This window comes from Platichthys flesus, chromosome 11 (assembly GCF_949316205.1).
Source record: "Platichthys flesus chromosome 11, fPlaFle2.1, whole genome shotgun sequence".
In the NCBI taxonomy this organism is placed as follows: Eukaryota; Metazoa; Chordata; class Actinopteri; order Pleuronectiformes; family Pleuronectidae; genus Platichthys; species Platichthys flesus.
This window is the reverse complement of record NC_084955.1, coordinates 9802932-9828138: the sequence shown is the minus strand read 5'-3', so window position 1 is coordinate 9828138 and position 25207 is coordinate 9802932. Positions and strand designations below refer to the sequence as shown.

At 42.8% G+C, this 25207-nt stretch overlaps 1 protein-coding gene across 1 annotated transcript in view; it reads right to left on the bottom strand.

The window, feature by feature from the left end:
* LOC133965188 (RNA-binding motif, single-stranded-interacting protein 3-like) overlaps window positions 1-24470 on the bottom strand; it is a 120514-nt gene extending 96044 nt beyond the window's left edge. The window contains exon 1 of the mRNA XM_062399617.1: window positions 23198-24470. Coding sequence (XP_062255601.1) covers window positions 23198-23272 — 75 coding nt within the window. The 5' untranslated portion in view covers window positions 23273-24470. The remainder of the gene's footprint in view (window positions 1-23197) is intronic.
* Window positions 24471-25207: the final 737 nt, after the last annotated feature.

The window sequence follows — 25207 nt, the reverse complement described above, 5'->3', positions numbered from 1 at the left end:
AAACTAGATTTACTGCTTTGTAGTTGTTTGCTTCTGTACCAAGTAGTTTGTTGCAGATTAGTTCATATAATAGATTAATTCGCTCATATAATACCATAAATGTGAAACTTATTAAAGTGTGTATCATTGTGATATGATATTAATCAAATTGAGTTGACTTATCTTGTTCAGCTTTGTTCTTGTTCTGCTGTACGTCGGATAGTGTGAATAGAATTTATTTAGCATTTCTCTGGTCTTATCCAGAACTCAAAGGGCTTTATTATATGATATTATTATACACTGCTTTGTCAACCCTTTTCTACATTTTTCTATCACACACACCATTCTCACGCTGCTGGCACAGCTCTCAGAGGTGGGGATCGAACCACTGACCTTCTGGTTATCGGTGGACGACCTGATCCAGTGAAAGTCGTTGTGTGTGTTCACATGCACAGCCATGAAAGCTGATGTCTTCAGCTCCGCATCACAGAGGATCAATACAATCACCACAGTTTCAAGGTGGGCCCAGTGTCACCATTTAGTATCTGACCAACAATGTGAAATATGGTACCAAGTTGTGCTGTTGAGTTATGGCCGGAAAAGTGTTTTTGCAGAACATTGTGATGTCACACTGTAATAGTTTGCCCTCAGAATTAGCTTATGAATTCTTGATTTATGACCAAAGACATGTCTTGTGAGGTCTTAGTGACCTTGTCCTTTGACCAAATTGTCATCATTTTATCACCGAGTTAAAATTAATTTTCAAAAATTTGAAAATTGCTACATTTCAAGAAATTCCCCCGAAGCGTTCCAGAGATTTCACGTTCTCTAGACAATATGGAAACATAAAATTGATAATCTTTCAGAAGTTGTACAAGGACAGATGTAGGTAAGGTAAATAGTAAAAGAAAAGCCACTGCAGAGAATAAAATCAGAAGCATATTGTAAATGCTCATGGTGAGAGAAAGGTAGGCACGTATGGCAAATGTAAAGACAAGCTGTAGAGGAGACGACAGGAGAGAAACGCAGAGGAGGGAAGGATGGCCACCAGAGAGGTCACTTCTGCTGTTAATAATTCATCCTGAAAAAAACTGTGTGAGGCTTTAATTGGTGCTGTGGATTAATCCTGAAACACACATACACATACACCTCAGGGAGCCTCTCAGCAGCTGTGCTCCAGCTAAATTGGCTACAGTGCAGTGGCGGCAGCAGCAGCGGTTTCCCTCCAGGTACATCACAGTCAGCCAATACAGCAGAAGCAGGCCTGCCAACCACGTCTCATGAATCTGGGTGTGACACTATCTGTCTCACGCTCACTGTCATGCTCACAGAAGAAATCAGAACGACAGGACTCGAGTCCCCCGGCGCGGTCGTAAAAAAAGCTCCGCTCACTTCAGTTGTAATCTGCATTTAGCTAAGGAAGTCAATGGGAGCCTTTTGCACGTCTTGGATTAAAGTCATTTATTTTGTGATTTAAGGCTTGACTGTGTGAAGAGGAAAATGACAGGTCGGGAATTTGCCTTTTCAAGACGAGTCATTAGTGTCAGTTCACAACCTCATAATCACAATTGTGTCCAATTTTATTTTATAATGAATCCCTCTCCATGATAATGACAGAAAGCCCCTTTTGTCGTTTAAAATCTACACTAATCATTGTGGGAAATAAAAATGTTCTGCTCATTATTTGGAAAATAGTTTTAAATGTGAGCTTCGGCAGGAATTGTGTGTACGGCAACAAATAATTAAAATGTAAGTGCAATGCATTTCTCATTAACAGTAAGTGGCTATTGCATGCTTCAGTGCAGACACATGTCTAAACTGCACACAACTGTGTGTTGAAGTCAATAATTGGTGTTCAGAGTTATGTCCTCATGTCCAATCAGTAAGATCACTCTAAAGCTGCATTCAGATATGCGCTGAACCCCAGATAATCTCCTGAAGTTTTGGCAAAACCCAAATGTCCGAGTCAGTTTCTGCAGACGTTCTCAGGAGTTTCTCCTGCCAGCCCCCTGGGAACAACTTGCCGTAAAGGTCTGAAAGAGCCCATGTGAGACTACAGAAAGAGATTATCAGGAGATGTCAGTGCGAGAGAAGGGGAGTATTGAAGATGTATTTAACACACAATGGACTCAAAACTGCAAAAGAAAAAAGAATATGGATGAGAATGAGGTGTCATATACGTAGAAGATGCAGACAAAAGATGTAAATTTAAAATGATGACAAGGTTCAATAGCCAAAGGCAGTGTTGATGTGCTGTAAGTAAAACCTGTGATCTCCTTAATGGAATTTATAAGTTGTTTATAAGGCTCCTGCGTGCTGCACCACCCATCACCTGAGCGCTCCAGAGATTTTTCTGTTTTGCACGTCTGACCAGAGAATCCTCTGCTGCATTCTTCATATCTTACAGAGTATTTACGGGTTCTTTGATCAATGGATGTGAACTTAAAAGCCTCAAGAGAACAAATGTGGACATGTTCTTCTTTTCATACATCGTTATTGGTTTATACGTTTAACAATGCTCATCTTTATTGCCATTAAACATCCTACTTTGTTCAGGCAAACGAGACGACCCAACCAGAATAAATGTCACGCAAACTATTCATTATTTATCACTTCCAGGGTTGCCTTCTTTTAGCAGCCTCCATGCAGCGTTAGGTGATCTGGCAGCATCTTTTCCTGAAGGTTGATAATCGCCCCCCCCCAGACCTTATCCCCACACATCAGCTCTGTGGGTGAGATAAGCACTGTGGCCTTCAGCTCATCCGCAGAGGGGAAAACCTGCATCATAGCACCTCATTGATTCTCCTTTACATGTAAATTGAGATCTGATGTCCAGCTTATGTGTAACACTCGGCTATTACTGTACATTTATCAGTCGGTTTGTGGAACATACAACCTGCCTGATCCACAACATAGAGCAAATTTAGTCTATCATCTCTTTAACTCTCCTCGTGGCATTGATTAGAATTAGGTTAATTGTTTGGATTCAAACAGAAACAAAAATGTTTGCAATTATTATGGTTTGGTTTTCTTTGGCTCTCAACAGAGAATCAATTCTATAAGTGATTCCCTGTATAAATGATTCTTCCTAACTTCCGCATTTGAGTTATGGTGTAATATAAAAGGGTCCTTGGTTATTAAAAGTTGTGTCAAACATCCTGGTTGATTTGGTATGCAAGAAAGAAACTTAGGAACAGAGTCAAGGCGTGTTGAATAGTCCATTTTGCTTAGGAAGATTCCTAACTGAATGAAATGACCCTGCAGTATTTCAGCAACGGCCATAATAAGAGCTGTTTGATTCTCTAAATGATAAGAAAGGAGCTTCAATGCTTCCTAACTTATCGCCTTAAGCATATGAAATACAGGACCATTCTTATGAAGGAAAGGAGAAAATGCCGTCCCACAATTAATTCCGGCAGAATCTAAAACTGATGTCAGAGTAGGATGCTCTGCAGTTTCTAGGGGATTAACCACCTGGCCTCAGAGTGTAAAGTTTGATTCACGCTTCAACAGGCGACAGATGAAAAAATGATAGAAACAAAATGAAACAAGTATCTCCCGATGAAAAAGCAGTGACACACACGTAGAAGACACCAACGAAGACGCCAAGAGAGTTTGCGGTGATAGAAGCCGACACCAGTGTCTGTGTGCTGTACACAAAATCACATGGTGCACCTGGCTGCTCCACCTCTGGCCTGGATAACGCAGAGGATTTGATGCTGTTATGAACACGTCTGTGCAGAGAACCTCCTGCTGTGCTGTGCATGTGTGAAAGGCAAACTGTGGACGACCTCCGTAGCCGATGCTCCGGATTTTACCCAGAGGTCATGTCTGAAAACGGCTTAGGTGGAGTCAGATTTTCTCCGCATGACTTCATAAAGTTTTCCATCAGGTCAAGAAACTGTTGTTAGGAAGGGATTATTATTTTGACAGACAGACCACAGACTAGAGTGAATTGTTTTGTTCTTCTTTAATTCCCACTGGACACAGGAAAAATGCATCGCTGCCTCCCGTTAGTTAAAAACAAACAAGGAATGGATTTGCTCTTTGAAAGCGATGTACTTGCTTATTAGTATAAAGCAGGGAAGTGAGATCTGATCAAAAATTGAGACTCATTCGAACACAAGGTGTGAACTGACATGTTTACCGTCCACTTGATCAAATCACCAAAGACTCACATTAATGTCAGGAATGAACATGGGTTCAAGCTATCCAATGAAAAAGAGGCAAAGGGAGAACATGTTATAAGTGAAAAATATACACCTCTCAGTTCGCGAAAGGATTTTATTAAAAGTCACCTGCGCCACCTCTCAGGAAAACCTCAATCTGTCGCTGCAGTTCATTCCAAGTTCAATCTGTGAATAACATGTAAGTCACAGATCCTCTTTTGAATTTTAGATGCGGTGTGACAATATGTGGTTACTGTGGTTTACACATACCCCCCCTCCGCCCCAATTGTGCCACCTCAGAGTCAGCATTATTGTGGATTGCATTTTCACCTTGAGAATTAGATTTCTAAAGTGAGATAAAAAACTAGTCGGAGAGTTGCTGCGGTCCAAAATCACCCAGACAGCGAGGTTATCAGGAAGACCCCAGCACCATGAGAATACATAGTGTCTCCCAAATCCGATTGTACCATGAAATGTCACAGCACATTAGCGACAAGAGGGATTACCCCTCCTTGAAAGTAAAAGAGGGAAGGGGGGGAAGATCGAGAAACAGAGTTAGGAGAGTTTTACACGCGGAGCCTCTGGGACTGAACGTACACATATGAATGCATGGAGTAATCCTCCTCTGTTATATTTGTATGTCCTAAACTACCACTAACTTTATCTCCACCTCTCCCTCTCTGCTCAGTCCTCAGTCGCCATTCCCTTCCTCTCTCCTCTTCTCCTTTTGTGCCACTGGTCAGGATAATCTCTAGATCTTAATTTGGCTATGTTTATGAATTATGTACACACACACACACACACACACGCACAGAGCTTATCTGTAGCTGGGAAGTTGAGCTAGTTTGGCAGAAGGAGAATAACAGCTTGTGGCTGTACCATGGCAGAAAGCGAGAGTCTGCTGCTTTGTCTCTGTTTTTCCTCTCGACTTTGTCAGGCCCATTTCCTCCTCTGTCTGAGTTCGTCACTCAATCTGTGATTCTGCAGCACATCCTGTCTCTTACGGCCTTTGGAATCTTTTAAAATCCAATTTACAGTCTTTCACCTTTTGCATCTTACAAGAGGTGTAGTCGTACTTCCTTTTCTCTAACGTGATCATGCCTTACATCCATTATCTATATATCATATGCTTTGAGGGTCTTGGCGGGTTAGCCGGAGGCGATCCCATGCTGACGCACCCTGGACGGGTTGTCAGTGAATCACAGGCCAACACACAGTGAAAATCTCACATTGCCTCTCACATTCACACCTAGTTAAGTTGGAGTAATGACCTACACTTGTGTAGCGCCTTGTATAGCGGACCGAAGAACACATTACATATTTAGTGCAAATGAATTTGCTTTTGCTTCCTTGGGAGGAATCTATGAACATACAGTAATACAAAAAAAGGAAAATGTTGTACTATGGCACCCTGGCAATAAAGCTCTGGCAGTCTATATTTTCAGAGAGACCTGAAAGGTTTTGAGAGTAATTACACTGACTGTAGGGGATATATAGTATGATCGGGGTTGAGAAGTGGCATATGGATTTGAAGAAAGTCCATTTTCTGTGTACAAAGGCAAGCAAATCTGCTCGGCCCGCATGAATGAGGAGGGGGATTCCTCCTAGTACTGAGATCTTTGATCTAGCCAACTCTCCTCTTGTGAGCTTATTTCAAAAGCTCCTCATATTTTCCTCTGGCCCCCATTCTCCCCCTCTCCCTGCCTTATCTGTGCCTTTTTGTCCCCTCTTACTCTGATCCGCTCCTTTATTACCTGCCCTTCTCTTCTGCTGTCGTGTTTTCAACTTTTCTTTGACCATCCATGAACAAACCCATGGATGAACAAACCGACCGGCTTCCGACTGTAACCGACACCACCTGGGTCTGCTCCACTTTAGTGTCTTTGAGGAGGTGAGTTGAGCTTAAGGCTCAAGTGGGGGAGTCCACAGTGTCACTGTGTAATGTCCATCATCCTCCCCCTCTTTTGTATACAGTGCAATGCTGTTCACACGGCAGTATGTGAGAGAGCAGTGCAGCTACATGTGGAAGGAGACAGAATCATAATGCAATTTCATCTGTATGTTCCTCTATTTCTAACTTCAAGTACCTGCCGCTCCACTTAACCATCAAACCTTATTTTAGAAGCGGATTTGTTTCTGGAGGCTCACAGAACCACATATCATCTATCCATTAATGGAAACATTGACTTTTGAATATAATCCTTAGGATCAACTTACTGCAGCGCAATAAGAAGATTTGTTGCAGTTTTTCACCTCTGTCTGCTTATTTTTTTAATCCACCGTGGTGTTTCTGCGATAATAATCCAAAATTTAGGCGTCAAATTTAGTCATCAGGAAGACCATTTAAGCATGCAATCCTGAAAACTCTTTTAAAATAAAGTTCTCAAATATCAGAGGAGGAACTGGAAGCACATTTCAGCACTACATCTGTCAAATTGAAAAAATAAATTGATAAGGGAACATCTGCATGGCCCGCTTGTTCTCTCCGGAACGTAACATGATCCGCAGTTATTTTATCCCCTGCAAGCTGGTGGGCCTCCCACCGAACTGAAGTGACTGTCCCCCACACCATTGATTTCTTCCTGAGAGAGACTGGGAGGACTGAGATAGACCTGAGAGGATAATTCAAGGGTTGGTATTGGTAAGAGTGCTACAGTTAGTATTTTCTGTCACAGCGGTGCACTGAATGCTCCTCCTGTTGTACTCAGCGCTTCCACTTCATCTAATCTAGCAGTTGACAGTTGCTGTGTGTGTGTGTGTCTGTGTGTGTGTGTGTGTGTGTGTGTGCGTGTGTGTGTGTGTGTGTGTGGTTGTCTGTACATTATTGCAAAAACAAGTACTCGGAGTACAGATCACGTATGCCTGTAGGTATACATGCAGTTTTTGTATCACCATAAAATAGCATATCTGAGTGTCTCACAATTTTAGGTGGTAAAAGAAAAAATGTACATCATAAGAGGTTTTTAAAGTGAAGTAAAAGAAAATCATACTTTCTTGATAAGATGAAATCGTGGGCATAGGACATATTGTTCACCATGGAGTAAAATGAATGGGATTGCACATACTATATTATGTAAGAGTATGCATTTGCATCTACTGCCTTTCTTTGTAAAAAATGTATCTGTGCAGATTAAATGATGTCAAACGAGAATAGACCAATGCTGATACCTGACAAGCACTGAAACAAATAAGAGGCCTGTATTGCCCTTAAAAAGTGTTTTGTACTAGTGCAGTGCCCATTCTAAAAATGAAATTCAATATAAATCCAGCGAAGCTCAAGTCAGTACGCAGAACCCTGAACTGTAGAGTCAGTTGTTTCCGTTGTTGTGATTGCGCTGTTACTTATGTTGATGGGTCCCAGCCGCCACTGCCATAGAATGCTAGGCGCCTGCTTATACAGTTTATAAATATATAGATTATATTGCTTGTCCAAAATCATACCAAATTCAAAACTGCAATACAATACACATACTAAGTGTGTACGTGAACACAAAGACCAGAGAGGGGACAGAACAATAGACAGCAGGACAAGATAAAGAAAGAATCAGAGGAAAACCAAGACTATACGATTACAGAATGCTGTGATGTTTATAGTGGGAGGGTTTTGGGAAAACCAGAGCAGCTCAGCCAACATCAGTAGTGCTAGTGAGTCAGTCCGTCACCCGTGAGTCATAGTTCAACCCCAAAACAGCACAAATGACAGCAGGAACCCTTAGTAACACCCACAGCAACAAAAATGTAGAATCTAACAATGTCAGGCTTTGATATGAAAGTATTCTTAATGTACTATACCCGCATGTTCTGTAGTACATACTGCATAAATAACATCTTATTTATGTACAAAGTACATTTTAATGGTCTTGAATATGGCATCCAGGAGCATGGACACATATACATCTACTAACTAACATTCATAAATCCACTCATCAGCTCTGCACTTTCTATACAGCCAAACATCAGAGAATGGGAACACAAACATGCAGACATACATGCACATGGAGACACTGCCTCCAAGGCTCTTAATTATTCATACAGGAAGATAAATCAATAAAAAATGCAGATCGTGCTGTACCACACATTGCAGACAAATGTCTGTGTCTCTTCAGATGGTTCAGTGAAGATCACAGAACAGAAGCTATAAAATCAATTTGAATGAATTGATATGAGGCAGTGGGTTCAGTTAACTCACAGCTTGCTGTTGCCACAGTGTGACTAAAGACTCCTACACAGTCAGCTGTGTCTTTAGCACCGTTTTTAGTTTTTTATAACGCCCCAGTGATTGTTAATGCTCCCTCTCGGATAAAAAGTGAACTTCTGCTGCAGAAAGATGGAATGCACACTCAATATTGGAGAGAGCAACAGGACAGATGACATTGCAAATTTTACAAGGCAGCGGTGCCACTTCTGAAGCCATTATTTTGTCACTTCAAGTTACATCAAGCACAACACGAGCATTTAAAACCACTTTTTAATGTTATTTTTACCTCTACCTGTCAGTCTCCTGCACGCGGGGAGACTAACGTGGAAGGACAGTTCTGCCAGGGTCTTAGCCAATGTGCTGTTATTGTTGGAGACTACCTTTACTTTGAACAGTGGGGCGCCCGGGTGGGGGAGCTGGAATATGCAGTAATTCAGCCTCCTACCGGCAGAAATTGCAAGGTTATGAGTATATTAAAAGGAGTAAAGATTAAAAAAAAACAGTAGCAACGGCTTTTATCTATTTCCCGTCTCCTCACCAAGATAAAAAAGAAACGATACACTCAGTAGGTGAATTGCAAAGATATCAGCAGACTGATAAGTGTTCTCAGTGCTGTTATAGTGGCTGCATTTGCTCTGCTGATCGGCTGCTTTATTGTACAGCTGCACCAATATCAGCAGCAGGCTAACGGCATCCAACGGTTGCACATGCAAACCCTATTTGGACGTCTTCAAAGCTGTCACACAAGTACAAGCCTCTAAGACAAACACACACACACACACACATGCTCGGTACAAAGTGCACTGAAAGGCCAGGCAGTACGGCACGCCTCAGTAGTGTGTGCCTGCCTAATCTAGTCAGGCCTTTCATCCCATCTCCTCCCTCAACTTCCACCTAAATCAACACTTCACTGTGAGCTACAAAGCAAGTTTGCACCCTCCACACACACACACACACACACGTGCACGCACTTTATTTCTCCTCCTGCGTTGTTAGTTTCTGTTTACGTCTCACTTTGGCACCCTCGCCTCATCATTCGACATCTCAAGCAGAAACACACGCAAGCGCGCCCGCGATCACGAACGCACAAGGACACTCACGCTCCGAAACAAACTTCCGCACACAACACACATTCTCATGGCACTCTGAACAAAAAGGCTGGTAGTCTCAGAGGAGAGCCGGTGGTGTGAATGAATAGATGCTGAATGTGTCTAAACAATCTGTGCCCAGTCAGCTGCATTGGCCATCGCCCAGGCTGAGACTTGGTACTCCAGCAAATAATCTTCCACTGAACAAATGTATGACTACATTGGCTGGCATTATAACTGTGTCCCTGAACTTAAGGTGTACTGATTCAATCAGGAAGTTCTATACCTGAACAAAAACGACGTCAGAGAAGCCAGCGTTAAAAAAAAACATAATTCTGACCTGTCAGCTGTTTTAGGAAAAGAATTAAACACGTATTTTATTCGCTATGCCAAAGAGAAATACAATACTACCCACAATCCTTAGGAGTAGTATTGGTAGTCGATAGGTGAAACTTGCTTTTACCTTGAAAATGTTCACCACAACGCTGAAGATCATGTCTGCTACTATTGGATCGTTCAGCATTACATTACAATTGCCAAAAAGAAACCATGATTTCTCTTTCTAATATACTGGTGTTTTTTGGAGTTGAGAAAAGCAGGTGAAAATCAAATCAAGTCAGGTCCTAGTGTTAATGTTGGAGGTTTGCAATGTTCAATAAGATGCGTATTTTCTCCATTCTCAAAATAATTGTGTACACAGTCTTGTATCTTTGACTTTTTCCGTGATTCCATTTTTAGTTTGCTCTGAATCAAACGTTTTATGGTCTCGATTCATCTTGTTGCTGGTCGACCTGGTTCAAGGCTTAAAACTCTTTTTATTAGGATTTTATGAAATGTCAAAGGAGAAGATGAATGGGACATTTACTTCCTGGAGTCCTGAAAGTGGAAGGCCGACGGGAAACAACCCAAACCCTGTTTTTGTTTATAGGTTTCGTTGGCTTCATTCATAAATGTCAAGGTGAAATGTCACAAACACCAGACCAGCCTGCAAACAGACACAACCCGGTGATTTGGTTGGTGTGATACTATCTTTAGAAAATCATTGGCATGTGAGTAGGCACACACAATCTCTCTATCTCTCGCACACACACACACACACACACACACACACACACACACACACACACACACACAGAGGTAAATATAAACAGCTTACTTTCAAGTATCATTAGTGACCATTCACTTTGGATGTGCTCCCTCCAATCAGCAACAGCCTATATTTGGACTGCCCTAAAAACAAATGCCTGTTCCCACACACACACACTTACATGTACACACACACACACACACACACACACACACACACACACACACACACCACACACACAGTTACGCAGACAGCTCTGATAAAAGCATGAGGGCTACAAAAAGCAATTTGACTGTGGCCCAACAAAAAGGAGTGTTTTCACAGGATAATCCCCGGCTGGGACTGCAGGGGCTCTGTGTGTGTGAGATTGTGTGTGTGTGTGTGTGTGTGTGTGTGTGTGTGTGTGTGTGTGTGTGTGTGTGTACATGTAAGTGTGTGTGTGTGTGTTTGTACGGGTGCGTTGCTGTGTGTGTGTGTGTGTGTGTGTACCATAACCCTGGAGAGTGGGTGTCTATGTTTGTGTGTTTGGACTATTGCAATTTGTGTGGGATCAAGCTGAGTGGGGAGGGTTGTATTCAGGATTTCATTAGCAGGGAATAGGAGATGTTTGGCCTGGTCAGCCACCTCTGGCTCGGGGACAAGAGTGTGTCTGTAACCCAGCTAAACTGTCTGTTAGGGCAAACACTGAGGCAGTTTTATAGAGTTTAACTGTGTTGCTTTATTTATTCCCCTGAGACTGTGAAAGGAAGAGTGCAGAGGTTGAGCTCCAGAGTTTGTTCACACTTGGAGCCGTCCTACTGTGAGACACTGGAGCATCGAGAAACTGCGAGAGCTCCAGGTAGATGTTTTCCTGGGGTTGGGAAGTTATCACTTCTTAGGAATGCATCATTCTTTTCTAAAGAAACTGTTCATCCTACATCATTTTTTATATTAGTTAAAAAATGATGTAGGATTTCTGCATTTGGTGCTCATGTGTGGAGCCGTTTTAAGTTTTTTTGCTCATTTAATTTTTGCCTTACAGATCTTTGCACTTTGTTGAAAACTTGGTGGCCTCTCTCAGTCCGCACTCCAGCACACACAAATAAATGTGCTGTAAAAAACACACAAACACACACATGCTTTAAGACCTGACATCCTGCAGTTATTTGGCCCAGAAAAGACTCTGGTGCGAGATCCCTGCAAATCCTAGGATCTCATTATGTTAGCTTTAACTTTGATGGGCGCTTTAAGGTTTACCATAAGTGAAAGCAAAGTAAATATGTGCGTAAAACAGGGATGTAATGATGAGTTCGGTGTTATCTCGCCAGGTGCAGCATAACTCTTACCCTATGAGCTGCATCTGGATTTATAGATTACATAAAGGGCTAACAGGACTATAACGCCGCTGATAACTATATGGTGAGTTTTGACTTACAGCTCATTGTCACATTTTACCCGTCGACAGCTGTCACAACACTAGACGGATGTTTTCACTACAAATGTTATTAAAGATGTATGCTTTAATTATATTCTTTCAAAATGATTCCATGCGAGCAGAAAGCTTGCAGCGGAAATGTGACCGCAAGATGCATGCTCCTGAAAAGGAGAAGTTAATAGAGCCTTTTTTTTCCAAACCCAGTTCTTGTCATGGTATGTTTTTGTTCTGTTTGTGGAGCTCTGCCAAAGCATCAGCTCCTGTAAAACTCTCTGACCCTATATAGTCATCACTTCCACCAAAGAGGTTATGTCTTCACCCCTGTTTGCTTATTTGTTTGATTGTCAGCAGGATTACGCAAAAACTACGGAACAGATTTCCTTGAAATGGTATAAAGATGGGACATGGGCCAAAAACTAGCCCATTACATTTTGGCAGACAAAGGAGCAGATAAATTTTCATCACTTTTTAAGAGATAACATGGCCCTTTTTAAAAAAAATATTTTTTACCAATTTGCCAGAGGGTCGAAGCCGACATGGATCTTCGTCAAATTGCATTCCATATGCCTGTGACTACTGCCAATGACTGGTTGAGGTAATCTGGATTAATTTGGATGGTCTTTTTCTCAACCTGTCATTCTTCAATGGAGCTGTCATGATCTGCATTGTTTCGTTGGATAAGCAATAAGGCCTTGGCAGAGGTATGCACGGTACTGTACGCCAATCTAGTTTTTATATGAATTATTTGTACAGCTTATCTATTTCAATTACAGTCATTTTGTTAAGATATTCTGAATAGTGACAAAGAAATGCTCACAAATGCCAAAGAGACCAGAATGTGTGTGAAATGTACAGTAGATACAGACTTGAAGTCAGACCTGTGTTTCCTAAGGAGAGTGGAAGAAACCCTTTAGAGGTTTGTGTCCCCAAATCCACAAGGGATTACATCTAGTTGAAAGAAACTCTTCCATTGAATGCAGCAAAAGTTAACCAGCTGAGTAATTATCTCCTTTGAAATGTCAGACTTTCGTTGCTAAGGGTATCACAGCCCTTTCGATCTCTCCTCTTTCCACAAATGGCTGCATTCAACAGTTCCATTTCTTTGGATGAGTGTTAGAAAATTCTTCCGTGAAATGTAAGAGAACTGAAGTATCTGAAGAAATGAGGGTAAAAGACGGAATTACTGGAATGACTGAAAGATCACGGGTCTATTCAATCCAACTGCACGAAAAGGGATTGAGGGGTGGAATCCTGCACTGCCAAGAGACAAGAATAGATAAAGTAAGAAATGCAAGTAGGGGAGTGCAAGTGAGAAAGTAATAGAAAGAGAAGAGAGGGGGGAGAAGGAGAGTAAGAGGGGAAGCAACAGCCAAGTAGTATAAGGAACAACATGGAGGAAAATCCCCTAGAGCATTCTTTCAATTATCTCGGAGGTCCCTGATGGAGGGATCATCCGCCCAACAACGCACAAAAACCCTCACACCTCATTCCGTCCCAGTCTCACCAGGGAGTTCACACAGTAAAGGAAAAACGTGCACACCAAAAAGCCAACAACAACAGTAACAAGGACATCATGCATTTAATACCCAACGTGCATGCAAATGACGTTCTTGTGTTGTACAAGAATATCTGAAACTTTAATGTTAACATATTTGAAATGTAAACACAAACTATTTTCATATTTTACCCTGTTAAGCAAATGAAACCTCATTTTAATAGATTTGTTTTCCCCCTTTATTATATGTTTATAAGACCCTGAGTATAAAAAGTAATGAAAACTAATAAAGAGAAGCGCGTAACAAACGGTGGACTAATTCAATTTTTTCGACATGAATTAACAGCTGTTTATAACACACTATGTATGTGATACTATTGAGTGGGCTTAATTCAAAAATATGATTTTAATAATTTTAATCAAGAAAAAACATAGGCATCACAATTACAACTACAGGATCCATATGTGTGTAATTTAAAGAGGGAGCTATTTAAATTGTCAGTATATGTGACAGCATGAACTGAAGGTGTAATGAGAACAATATGGGCTCATCTGAGGTGCACTGGGCGAACCATGTACCATGGCCACTTGCGGTGTTAACAGCTTGACATGACGATATCATGGGTCATCGGGTTTGATGTAAAAGGACCCTCCCCACACACACAAACACACACACGCACACATACATGCAGGAAACATGCAGATAATGATTAATGAAATGAAAATGGACTAGAATAACAAAACATCTTTGTTCATAGGTTTGTCTTGTTAGTAGAGAGATGAGAAGATGTAAATATCAATAATGAGAAAAGAGGACATTTTGAATGAGAGAGTACAGAGTAAAAAACTGCAAACTACAGTTTGACTATAATTAAAGTTGCATTGCTAGTGAACCTCCAAAATGCAATAAGAATATTGTCATTTATAAAATGTTTGCTTTAATATGAAAATAAGACATTTGGAGGAAAATCTGAATTCTCCTTAGAGAAGCCAATCTGTCTTTGTGTGGTTCATGTCATGAAGGAGTAATCCCAAAAATCAGTTTCCAACCAGATATTTTACATGTATGCCGTCTTCAATTTGACCAACAACGCAAAAAGTTGGCTATCATTTTGGTTCACGAGTTGCTGATGTCATCACTATGGGGAGGTGTGGCCTAGGGGTAGAGTGGTCGTTCTCCAACAAGAAGGTTGCCAGTTCAGACCCCACTCTTCCCCATCTGCATGCCGAAGTGTCCTTGGCAAGATACTGAATCCCCTCATAAATGTTGAGTGTACTTATTGTAAGTCGCTTTGGACAAAAGCGTCAGTCAAATGACATGTTATGTAATGTAATCACTTATACATAATTTTTGGTTTACAGCGTCCATGTCTTTTCCACATTCCGACTTAAAATCACACAAACACGACGACGTTAGAACAACGACGTCTCAACTCGGGAATACAGGACCTATTATTACTAGGTCTTTAGAGGCAAATGAGGAGCAGCTTCTGAAACAGAAACAATGAGAAACACTATTATAAACATAATTAAAAAAAATCACACATTCTTTAATGCAATGTGTGTCCAGTCATTTAGTGTAAAAGAAAGAGTGGTATTACACTGCTGGGCCACGAGGACACAGAAAGAATATATGATCCCCGAATCGAACAACTCTAATCAACCTTTTAGATTGAATATCAAGTAAATGTAATTAAATATCAACATATCCGACAGTGTATTCATTTGTCAACTTTGGAACATTGTCTGAGCATTTTGTAGTTTCTGTATCTTTGAAGACCATAGAAGATCTAGATATTGGTAATTAAGAAATGTTGACAGATTCTGCTTCTTTCTCCAGAAACTAGATCAGCCTCACAGCCAGGGGGCTTGCCCTCTGCGCTGAATTACAATCACACACACACACACACACAAATAAACACACAAACAGTCCAAATAGCTAACAGCGAGAGGTTATGCTCCTTGTCTCTTTTCATTCCACCAATAAAGTCTTGGTCAGGCACTTAGCACAACGTTCTAAAAGCCGGCACACTGAGCTTTAGATCTCAGAGCTGTGACATCAGTGTGAGCCTTGGGCACCTTTCAAGCCCACAGCGTATCACTCGTGGCCTCATGGAGGTAAATTTAGGCCAAAACATGATTTGTCAAAACATCTGCGTTCTTACTGGATATCATGTTTGCTGCCAGAAAAGATGAGATAATTGGACATTCGATCAGGAAGTGTTGGGGACTATCGGAGCCCTCAGCAATTTCCGTGGTGTAGCTGTTTGAGGCAGAGGGCTCTGACAGGAGCTTTTAAGAGGCAGAGAATCCATTAGACAAGGGTCGTTACAAAGTGGCCAACTATTAAAAATGCAGCAGCACCATTATTCCCTGACCTAGCCAACAACTCTGTCTTCCTCGCTGCATCCCTCTTTATTTCCCTTTGGATCGCTATCTCTTTTTTCCCCTTAGTCTGTCCAGCCATCTGCTCTCTTTAAAAAAAAAAATATGTATATATATCACACTATACTCTTCTTCATATCCTCCTTTCTCTCTACCTCCTCCACATATTTTTCTATTAGAAAACTGGCAGGGGTGATCTGCTCTCACCCCTCCATGCATGCGCTGACCCGCTGAAGCTCTTTTCACTTCTATGCAACAGCAGTGAGGCACTGGTCAGTGCCTGCTACCGTGCTGGGACGAGAATAGAACAGCCCACGGAGAATAATAAATGGACATATATGGGTGGTTAGGAGAGTCCCTTTTAAGCAGTAAAATCTGCCCATGCCCGGCAAACTGACAGATGGTTGGAGAGAGGAAGAAAGAGCCCAGAACACAGTGGGAGAGAGGCAGGAAAAGAGGCAGAGCAAAAGCAGGGAGAGTGCTGGGTATGGGGCATTAGACGAAGGCACCATAAGGCACTTCGCTATTCTCTAGACTGGCATACGATGCTATCAAGAGCAGAGCAGACACCAAAACAGAGGAATAGGGCTCTTAAAGAACAAGCACACGAGAACACTGTGGCTTGTAAAAGGGAGGCAGATGTGCGAGGAGAAGCAGGGCACGAAGACAATGCATGTTGGGCTATAACGCCTCTAACCTCTGTTTACATTTCACGCTGCACACACGCTATTCAGTTACGCGTGAGTGTGACGTGTGCTGCATTATTTATGGACACTGTTTGTGCTCAGGTGAAGTGGTTTATGTTTGACAGGAGGAGGAATAGAAGCTTGGAAGGAAACAGGGAAAAAAGTGTAAATTTCTCCTCTTTTTATTTACACATTTATCTCCATACTGTGTGTGTGTGTGTGTGTGTGTGTGTGTGTGTGTCTCACCCCCTGTTTTCACAATATTTACTCATCACAGCAAGGCTAACCACCGACCACATTGCTTTAGTGCGAAATAGAAAGTAATTGAATGTGAAAACTCGTTTTTGACGAAATGGGATATTCTATTTAGATGTCCGGGCGTGTCCGCATGTGTCATTACTTTGATATCAACTGAATGCTGTTTCTCATTACCCTAATTAAAGCTCCTCGTGTGCCGCTGAGCATATTAGCACACTGATCTGCAGCGAAACTACGGATCGGCTGGTTGATGATGTGTCTTTTTTTTTTCCCCCTCAGCCTCGCTCTCATCTCGCTCTTAATGATTATTATCAAAGATTCACATCCTCAGTCAATCATAATCAAGGACTTAAAAGACATATATTAAAAAAAAAAAAAAGACTTGAATAGCTGTACTTCATTCAGAGACGCTTCATGTTGGCGTGAATGAAAGTTTACATTTATGTAAAGAGGCATAAAATCATGTGCATGTGAGTCAAAGTTGAGAACATTTAAAGGTTTTTGAGATGAGAAGAGTGTGAGATGGAAAAAGATATCACACACGTGTAACTATTAAACTCGATTAAACTAAACAGCCGATGCATTCCTGTTTGGAACGGGCTGTTTGCTTGGCCTGTGGTAATGCTGGTAGCAGCTCTTTCTGAAACTGATCGCAGTCAATGAATGAGTAAGGACCTGCTGCATGATTTAGTCCACAGAACCCTGAAGCTGTGCCACCGCTGCTGCACAAAGAGCTGTTCACCTGTTTCATAAGTTGTCGTTGCAAGTGCTGTGATAGCCCTTGACATCAATAAATAACATCAATTCATGTGTGGTACAAGGTAGTAATAAGTTGCAAGGTCAACCCTAAATAGTAAAATATGAGACTTTTCCACTTTATAAAAAGGAAGATTTTGTGGTTACTGCTGTGAAATTTGCTTTTGATGACACATTTGCCCCCAAAACCGCAGAATAAAACTCAAAGGCACAGCAACGATCAGAAGCTTTGATCATTTGGTTTTGCACTTTGATTCGGTCCAGCTAGGGATTAAACCGAGGTTTGTTTCCTGCAAAATGTAAGAAGATGAGTAAATCAAGGCCTCTGAGCCACACGACGGGCATGAACAATATGACAGCTGAAACCAGCTCAGAGGGGCAATTAAGAAAATCGTAAACATTGATTGTACTAGAGGAGGATTGATTTGAGCTGAGGCTCGTCCCTGCAGCTATACCTGCTGCTTAAATTTGAACAAATCACACAGAGAACACAACAGTGCAGATGAGCGTTAGCATTAAGCCTCCAACCCATCCCCTCAAACCCTCTTTACATCCATGATAAAGAGCTCGCATTAAAGGGCATACTGTCCCCCCCTGACCCCTGCTAATGCACACTAACTGTACCTATGGCCCATTATGGAGGCACAGCAAGAGCAATGCTCTGTTTAATAGGCTCACATATACTCGTGTCATCTGCCTAAGTATTGTTAGTTTAAACTCGTCATTTCATAAGAGCCTTTATGTAAAGCTGGTGCATGTGTGCATGACTGTGTCTGTTTAAAGACTGCCTAATGTACGGCAGTGAAGGCAATTGTGATGACAAAACTGATTTCCACAGGAGGGCTTCAACTCTGACTCGACTCTGCACAATAAACACAACCACAAATTCGGCCTGAAAAACATCTACAGACCTACGTTCACGCCCTCAAACATTTACACACAACTGCATGTGCACCAACACAAGGTTGTTGTCAAGATCCATATAGATGTATAACAGAGGGCCTCGAATACTCACAAATAAGCAAGCACGTGCACACACACAGACTTTTCTTCTGGGACCCAGAGAGCTTTAATGACAGCAAGCTGCAATGAGAAGGGGTCATGATGGAGAGTCAGAGTGTTCAGAGGCCACACACACACACACACACACACACACACACACACACATTCACATTACCTCACACAGCAGGTTACTTATCTGCACTCATACACACAAAAAAGAGAATATACATTCAGTGCACGCTTGCACATGCATTGATGGACAAAGTTAAAGGCTCATACACATTAACAGATACAAAGCTGACATACAGATTGCAGGTTTATTTAATATATAGATGGATATTGGAACACACACCCACCCCTCCACACACACACACACACTCACACACTGAGCCGAGAGGGAACACTGGAGAAGGTAGGATCCAATTTGATTTGACCTTGACAGCACCGAGGTAGAGAGAGATGGAGGGAGGGCGGGATGCAGTGTAAGGAATGAAGTGATGGTCTGGGCCAGATGCCTGTTGCAGATACTTGAGAGAAATGAGATGACCTTTAACTGATGGAGATAAATCATAGGACAAGAGACAGAAGTGTGACACGGGGACATCTGTAAGCATAAAACAACTTGACATGTGCATGAAATGCTGATTATAATCGTACATATATGTGCATGAACATTTATTGTGTGATAAACCTTAAATCATTGTTTGTTGGTTGTGCATGCATCAGAGTCAAAGCAGACACAAACTTCTGCTTCGTCATTGCTACAATATGGGAAAATATACATTTTAAGTGTAAATCTGCAATGCTAATATAAAATAAATAATGGAAATGCTGCCAGCAACACTGGCTGTCAAAGTTTATTGTAAGCATAATGCGTCTAAAGAATACAATTTATCAAGAAGATAAATTTGCTGTGCTGTCGTTTTAACTCATCATTGTGAGGCAGGAAAATCGAATACACTGAAAAATAAAAAAACTTATGCCAAGACAATTACCATAAGTCTTTGAATTCGCTTTTAGGAAAAGGAAACTTAGAGGCACCACAGTTTATATAATCAAGTGCAAGACATGCATTTACTCTCACAGATTAGCAAACCAAAAAGCGTGCTTATCGGAGCAGACGCTGTTTATTACGACCAAATTGCAGATGTGCGTTAACAAACAGTTCCCAGCTTCTGTTTGTTCGTCTTGGAGCACATTCCTAAAAACATCAGGCAGCCCCCAGATGTGGATGTGTGCAGCTCTGAGATCAGAAGATAAGTGGGTAATGTCAACAAGCTGCACAAACTATCTGAACATGACATCTGCAAATGAATCACGCAGCTAATTGGAAATAATAATTTTATTTTCGAATCCAAAGCTCAAAAGCTGCAGTAATAAATATGTTTACGCCAACTGGATATTTTCACTTTTGCCGAATAACAGACTTTAGTCAGTGACCAAGCTCCATTACTTTGATGAGTATCTCCAGATAAAATTCCAGAGCTCTCTCTGTTTTACTTAATGGCAAATAAACTGCATTTATGTTGCGCTTTTCCAGTCTTTTGCACTACGAGTCACGAGTCACCCATTCACACACGCTCACTGCTTTTACTTCTACAGGGTTTCCCCCAGCACTATCTTGTTAAGGCGGCCGCCTTAACAAGACTAGGGCCCCGCCTTGACTACCAATGTACTGAAAAAAATATTGGTGATTGGTCCGCTAACGCCAGCATTTCGGAATGGAAACTTCCTGTTCCATTCCCTACATCACAATAAACCAAAATCACAACTACGACTCTATAATTCGTGTGACAAGTGTGTTAAGCCAGCAGCGTTGTCCGGCTGACGGTGGCTGGTTAGAGCACTTACGGCACGTGTGTACGGTCACATACTGTTATAACGAACTTTCATAACGTGGCTAGCGGGCTAACCACCATGCTAACTGCGGTGGGAACAGCGCAAAAACCCGCTGACTTTAATCCCACGGCTCATGACACTGTTTCTCAAACACCGTCAGGTTAGAAGCAAACACTTTAGATCGATACTAACTAACGGTAGTAGTTAGTATCGGGTGTCCCTGCTGACTGTGTGTGGAAGCTGGGGGGAAGCTAGCTGCCTCCGTGTAGCTTCAAACTGTTGCAGCTGTTGAATTAGCAACGCAGTTTGGAAACAAGACCGGGGAACCGCTGCGTTAAGACACGATAACATAAGCATTATGACCCGCTGGGTGTCACATTATTCAGCAAAAACTGTCGCGTCATCAACATCCTTTTTCTGTTAGCTGCCATCGTTCACTGTGTGTGAGGAGCCGGGAGGACGTAAATAAACCAGCGTGGACTTCTTCTATATACCTCATGAGGTAGGCTTCTCTAAGCTCGACTTCAGTTGCGCCATCTACTGTTCTGGCGGTGAATTGTTTTCACAACAAAAAGGCTCGTAGAACTATAAATCAAAAAGGGTCCGTCCGCTCCGTCCGTCCGTCAGTCCGCAACGGACTCGGAGTAGCATACATTGGCCTTAAGCTGCGTAAATGTCTAGTAATATCTCGATTTTAATTGGTCCATGAATGATATGTAACGTAAAGGCTTATGTGGCATACCATTTACGTAAAAAAGGCACAAAGAATGATGCTTATTTGCGTACATGTTAAATCATACAGAATCAGGTGCGCATGCGCGAAAACTTTTTTTTTCTTGCCGTCCACAATGAATAGGCGGTTAATTTGAACGGAATCCGACATCACAAACTGTCATCTTCCGAGGCAGCTTGATTTTTCTTAAAAACCGGCTTAAACCCTATTTTGTAGTGTCTGCATGTTTTCCACAACATTTGTACCTACTGTTGTTTATTTATATTGAAATAAACAGTTGTTTATTTCATTCATGCGTACTGGCATCTTTGAGCAAAATACCCCCAAAATACCCCCTACGCGCCGCGCCGCGCCAACAGCACCGCCACCTGCTTACCACCTTGACTGACAGATTTACTGGGGGAAACACTGTTCTATGTATGTATATAAATATATATATACTTCTGTGACGCATCCAATCAAAAAGAGCCATCAGGGGCAATTTAGGGTTCAGTGTCTTGCCCAAGGGCACTCTGACACGGGCCGTAGGAGCGGAGGATCCAACCTTCCCACAAGAGGACAACCTCTTTCTACCTCTGCAGCCGCCTCACCCTCACCACTGCTCCGTCTCCCCCGTCTCTCACATGTGTAGCAATCGTCGTAAAGTGACATTATCCCCCAACTTGCGGTGGTGGGGTATGTGTCATAAAAAGTTAACAAGCAGTGAAAACATCTTCAATAGAGAACCATTTTTAGCCGGGAAATGAAAGCAGACCCAAAATCCACTAGTAATTGTTTCTTTGTTCTCTTTGCGGGGCATTGGTTACAGCTTCTTTCAACATGACAAATTGGATATGGTAACACATTTAATAGCGACTGTCTCTCAAATGTTATTTTTAGAACATTCTGTCTCGGTTTTGAAATCACAAGCGATATTTATACTTGGGTTTGTGCTCTATTGCTGTTACATCCTTCTAACACTGTCTTATTTTAACTGATTGTGTTGTACCAGATGGGCCCTTTCCTCTGTGCGTATTATTAAATAACTCAGATTGGCATCTGTGGGAAATCATCATGCAGTCTGAGTTATGCTCAAGGTTTAACATGTTAGAGTAGAGCAATCATTCTTTTACCTGCTCTTCCCATACTGGGTCCGCCCGATAGCGTGATCTCTCCATTCTCGCAGCATCCCACTCCTACACTTTATCTGTGATTCTCCCTCCATCTCTCTCTTTTGCCAGCTGACATACACACATTTATGAAATATTCAAGCAAACCTGCCAAACCCTCACATTTACTATCACACAAAAAAACAACAAATGAATCATGGCAAACAAAGAGAATGACAGGCCGGGTGATACAACGCAGGAGCGATTGATCAGGCCTCTGTAATCCATTTTCCTCTTGGTGGTAGAGGACCCAGACGGGAGACGAACATTGTGTGTGTCAGTATATGAGCATCTGCGTGTGCATGCTATGTATGAGTAAGTATTGGACGGGAACAGACAGAACAAAGACCAAAAACTGGGCTCAGGCTTCTTGGTAATCAGAGACGTATATCAGGTTCCATCAATCACAGACATGCAGTGAAGGGCTGGGGGGGGGGGGGGGGGGGGGGGGCGGTGAATGGAAGGCGTAGAAGGCGGGGGACGTGGGGGTGGGCGGGAGGAGCGGAGAGGGACAAAGTCGGAGAGAAAACAAGGGCTGAGGGGCGGGTGGGCCTCATGCCCTGAACTTGAACTTGGAGCTGGTGAGGTCGGAGATAGAAGGATGGGGTCAAACGCTCAGCCTGGATAGAAAAATGAAACAACCCAGCTGAGTGACACCAATATCCCCCCCAGCTCAGAGGCGGATACGGGGGGGCATGGGGCCATTTAGCAAGCTGTCTTCTGAGGCAATGTCAACATCTATCTCTGCAAATGTTCAAACTGTTTCAGCATAGTACCCATTCTGTGTAAATTATGGCTGATCTGGAACTGATAGGGAAGTCAAATTGAAGAAGGGACAGATATAGAGAACAGTTACTGTTACTGTTAAAAAGAATAACAGTAACAATGAAATAATTTAAACCACACAGACACTTTGAGTTTGAGGCGTAAAAAATAGGTCAACCTGGCTGACCATCTTACCTTGGTCTGGAGATAGTGGGGGTAGTAGTAGGTGTAGTGGGGGTACATTGGCTGCTGCTCCAAACGTTTTCCCATGTAGCTGGAATCCAAATGAAGGTCCCCGAGGCTGGAGATCCAAGCGTGCAGGTGGGGTACGCTCACTCCAAGAGGGCTTGCCTGGATCCTTTAGACGACTGTTTCCGAGAGTCAGAGGATGGAGCGGGAGAACGCTCTCTTGCTGAGGTGTGTGAAAAATGCAAAGAGGAGGGGACGGATGGAAGGAGAGATAGTACTTGGGATGTTAGTCTGTCTCCTCGTCTGTGAGGTCACAGGGGAACCTCACAAAACTATCCTTCTCCTGGGTCTGGAAGAAGAGACTGGGAATCTGGAGAGGCAGCAGGGGAAAAAAAGGGTCTGGAGAAAAGATGAGAGGATAGCGGACTCGATGCAGGAAACAATAGGGGAGATTTGATAGCAGGATGGAGAGAGGGTAAAAAGAGAGGAAAGAAGAGGATGAGGAGGAGAAGGAAGGTAGGAATGGATGGGATTCCTTTGCCGGCTCCTTGCACTCTCCGATGCAAAAGAAATCAGACTGGCTTCTTCTCTCCTGCCCTGAACATGCCCCTTCAATTTGCTTTCCAGTCTCTCCTTCTCTATGCCGTCTTTCTCTCTTTCTCTCTCTCTCTCTCTCTCTTCCTGTGTATCCGTTTACTCTGTCTCGTTCTTTCTCTCTGTCACACACAGACACCAGACGAGACCCTGATCCCACCGGGAGCTTGGCTGAATCCTGGAGAACACGCGCTGTCCTCTGCTCTGTTCTCACAAGACAGCGGAATCAGCGATGAACTCACACATGGATGGAGGAGAGGATGAGGATGAGGAGGAGGAGGAGGAGGAGGAAAGAGGGTGGTCTGGAGCTGAAGCTGTGACTGCCTTTTTTCTCACTCTCTCTCACTCCCTCCCTCTTTTGTTAAGCTCTGGGGATAGATAGGTAGATATCGCTGGAGCCCGGCGTGGAGGATGAGCAAAAGAGAGAAAGCCTCGACAAAAAGTCCTCTTGCTCAGGAAGAAGCAGACAGCCTTATCCAGAGGAAAATCCCTTCTGATCCACAAGGTGCCTCCTCCAACTCTCTTTTCTTCTCTTCTCCTCCCCTCTGCGATCCCTCTCTTTCTTCTCCAGCTCTCTCCCTGACGGCTTGCTTCCCACTGTGCCTGGCAGCCGTCACTGAGTGTGTGTGTGTGTGGTTTGTGAGTGACTGTGCATGTAACTGAGTGGGGAGTGTGTGTGTGGCTGTTGCCGTCTGCTCCACTGTGCGTGCTGAGGCATAGAGGGGCTCGGCTTCAGCGCAGCGACGCTCCGCCCTCCCTCTCTCTTTTCCTCGCTCTGTCTGCCTCTCTCGCCCTCTGTGTTTTTCATGGAACTATAGAACAGTGGGAGTGGCTGGTCCTGCCCTAGTTCAAGCCCTGGGGTGACTCTGTGTGTGCATGTGTGTGTGTGTGCATGTTTGTGTGTCAGTTTCTGTGAGAGAGAGACAGATATGGGCTGTTCTTTCTGGCAGTGAGGCGGAGGTGGGGAGGGAGTGTAAAGAGCAAGAGCTGGGGTAAAGGGTGAAAGGAGGATACACGAAGAAGAATTTGGAAACAGAGAGGCCCCCCTACTGGCACTCTGTAAGGGCCATACGTTTTCCATGATAAAAGTCTGTTGATTCCTTAAACTGAGCACTTTATGATCAGTTTGATCCGAACTATGACACAATAATAGAATGATATCCCAAACAGACACACATGCACACAACTGAATGACGCTCTGAAATCTGTGCCTAAACGGTCGACTGCACACCGAGATGCTCCATTCACACATGCCCAGTGAAGGGCCCAAGGGCCCAATGTGAAGTGTATGTAGCGTGGCGGTTAGGTGGCACAGTGACCCACTGACACAGTGCTGCCTGTTATGTGATGTAACCAGGTTTAAAGTAGTGCTCTTACATAAGCACAGTGAGCCAGGCATGAAAAGACTGCTCTGCCCTCCGA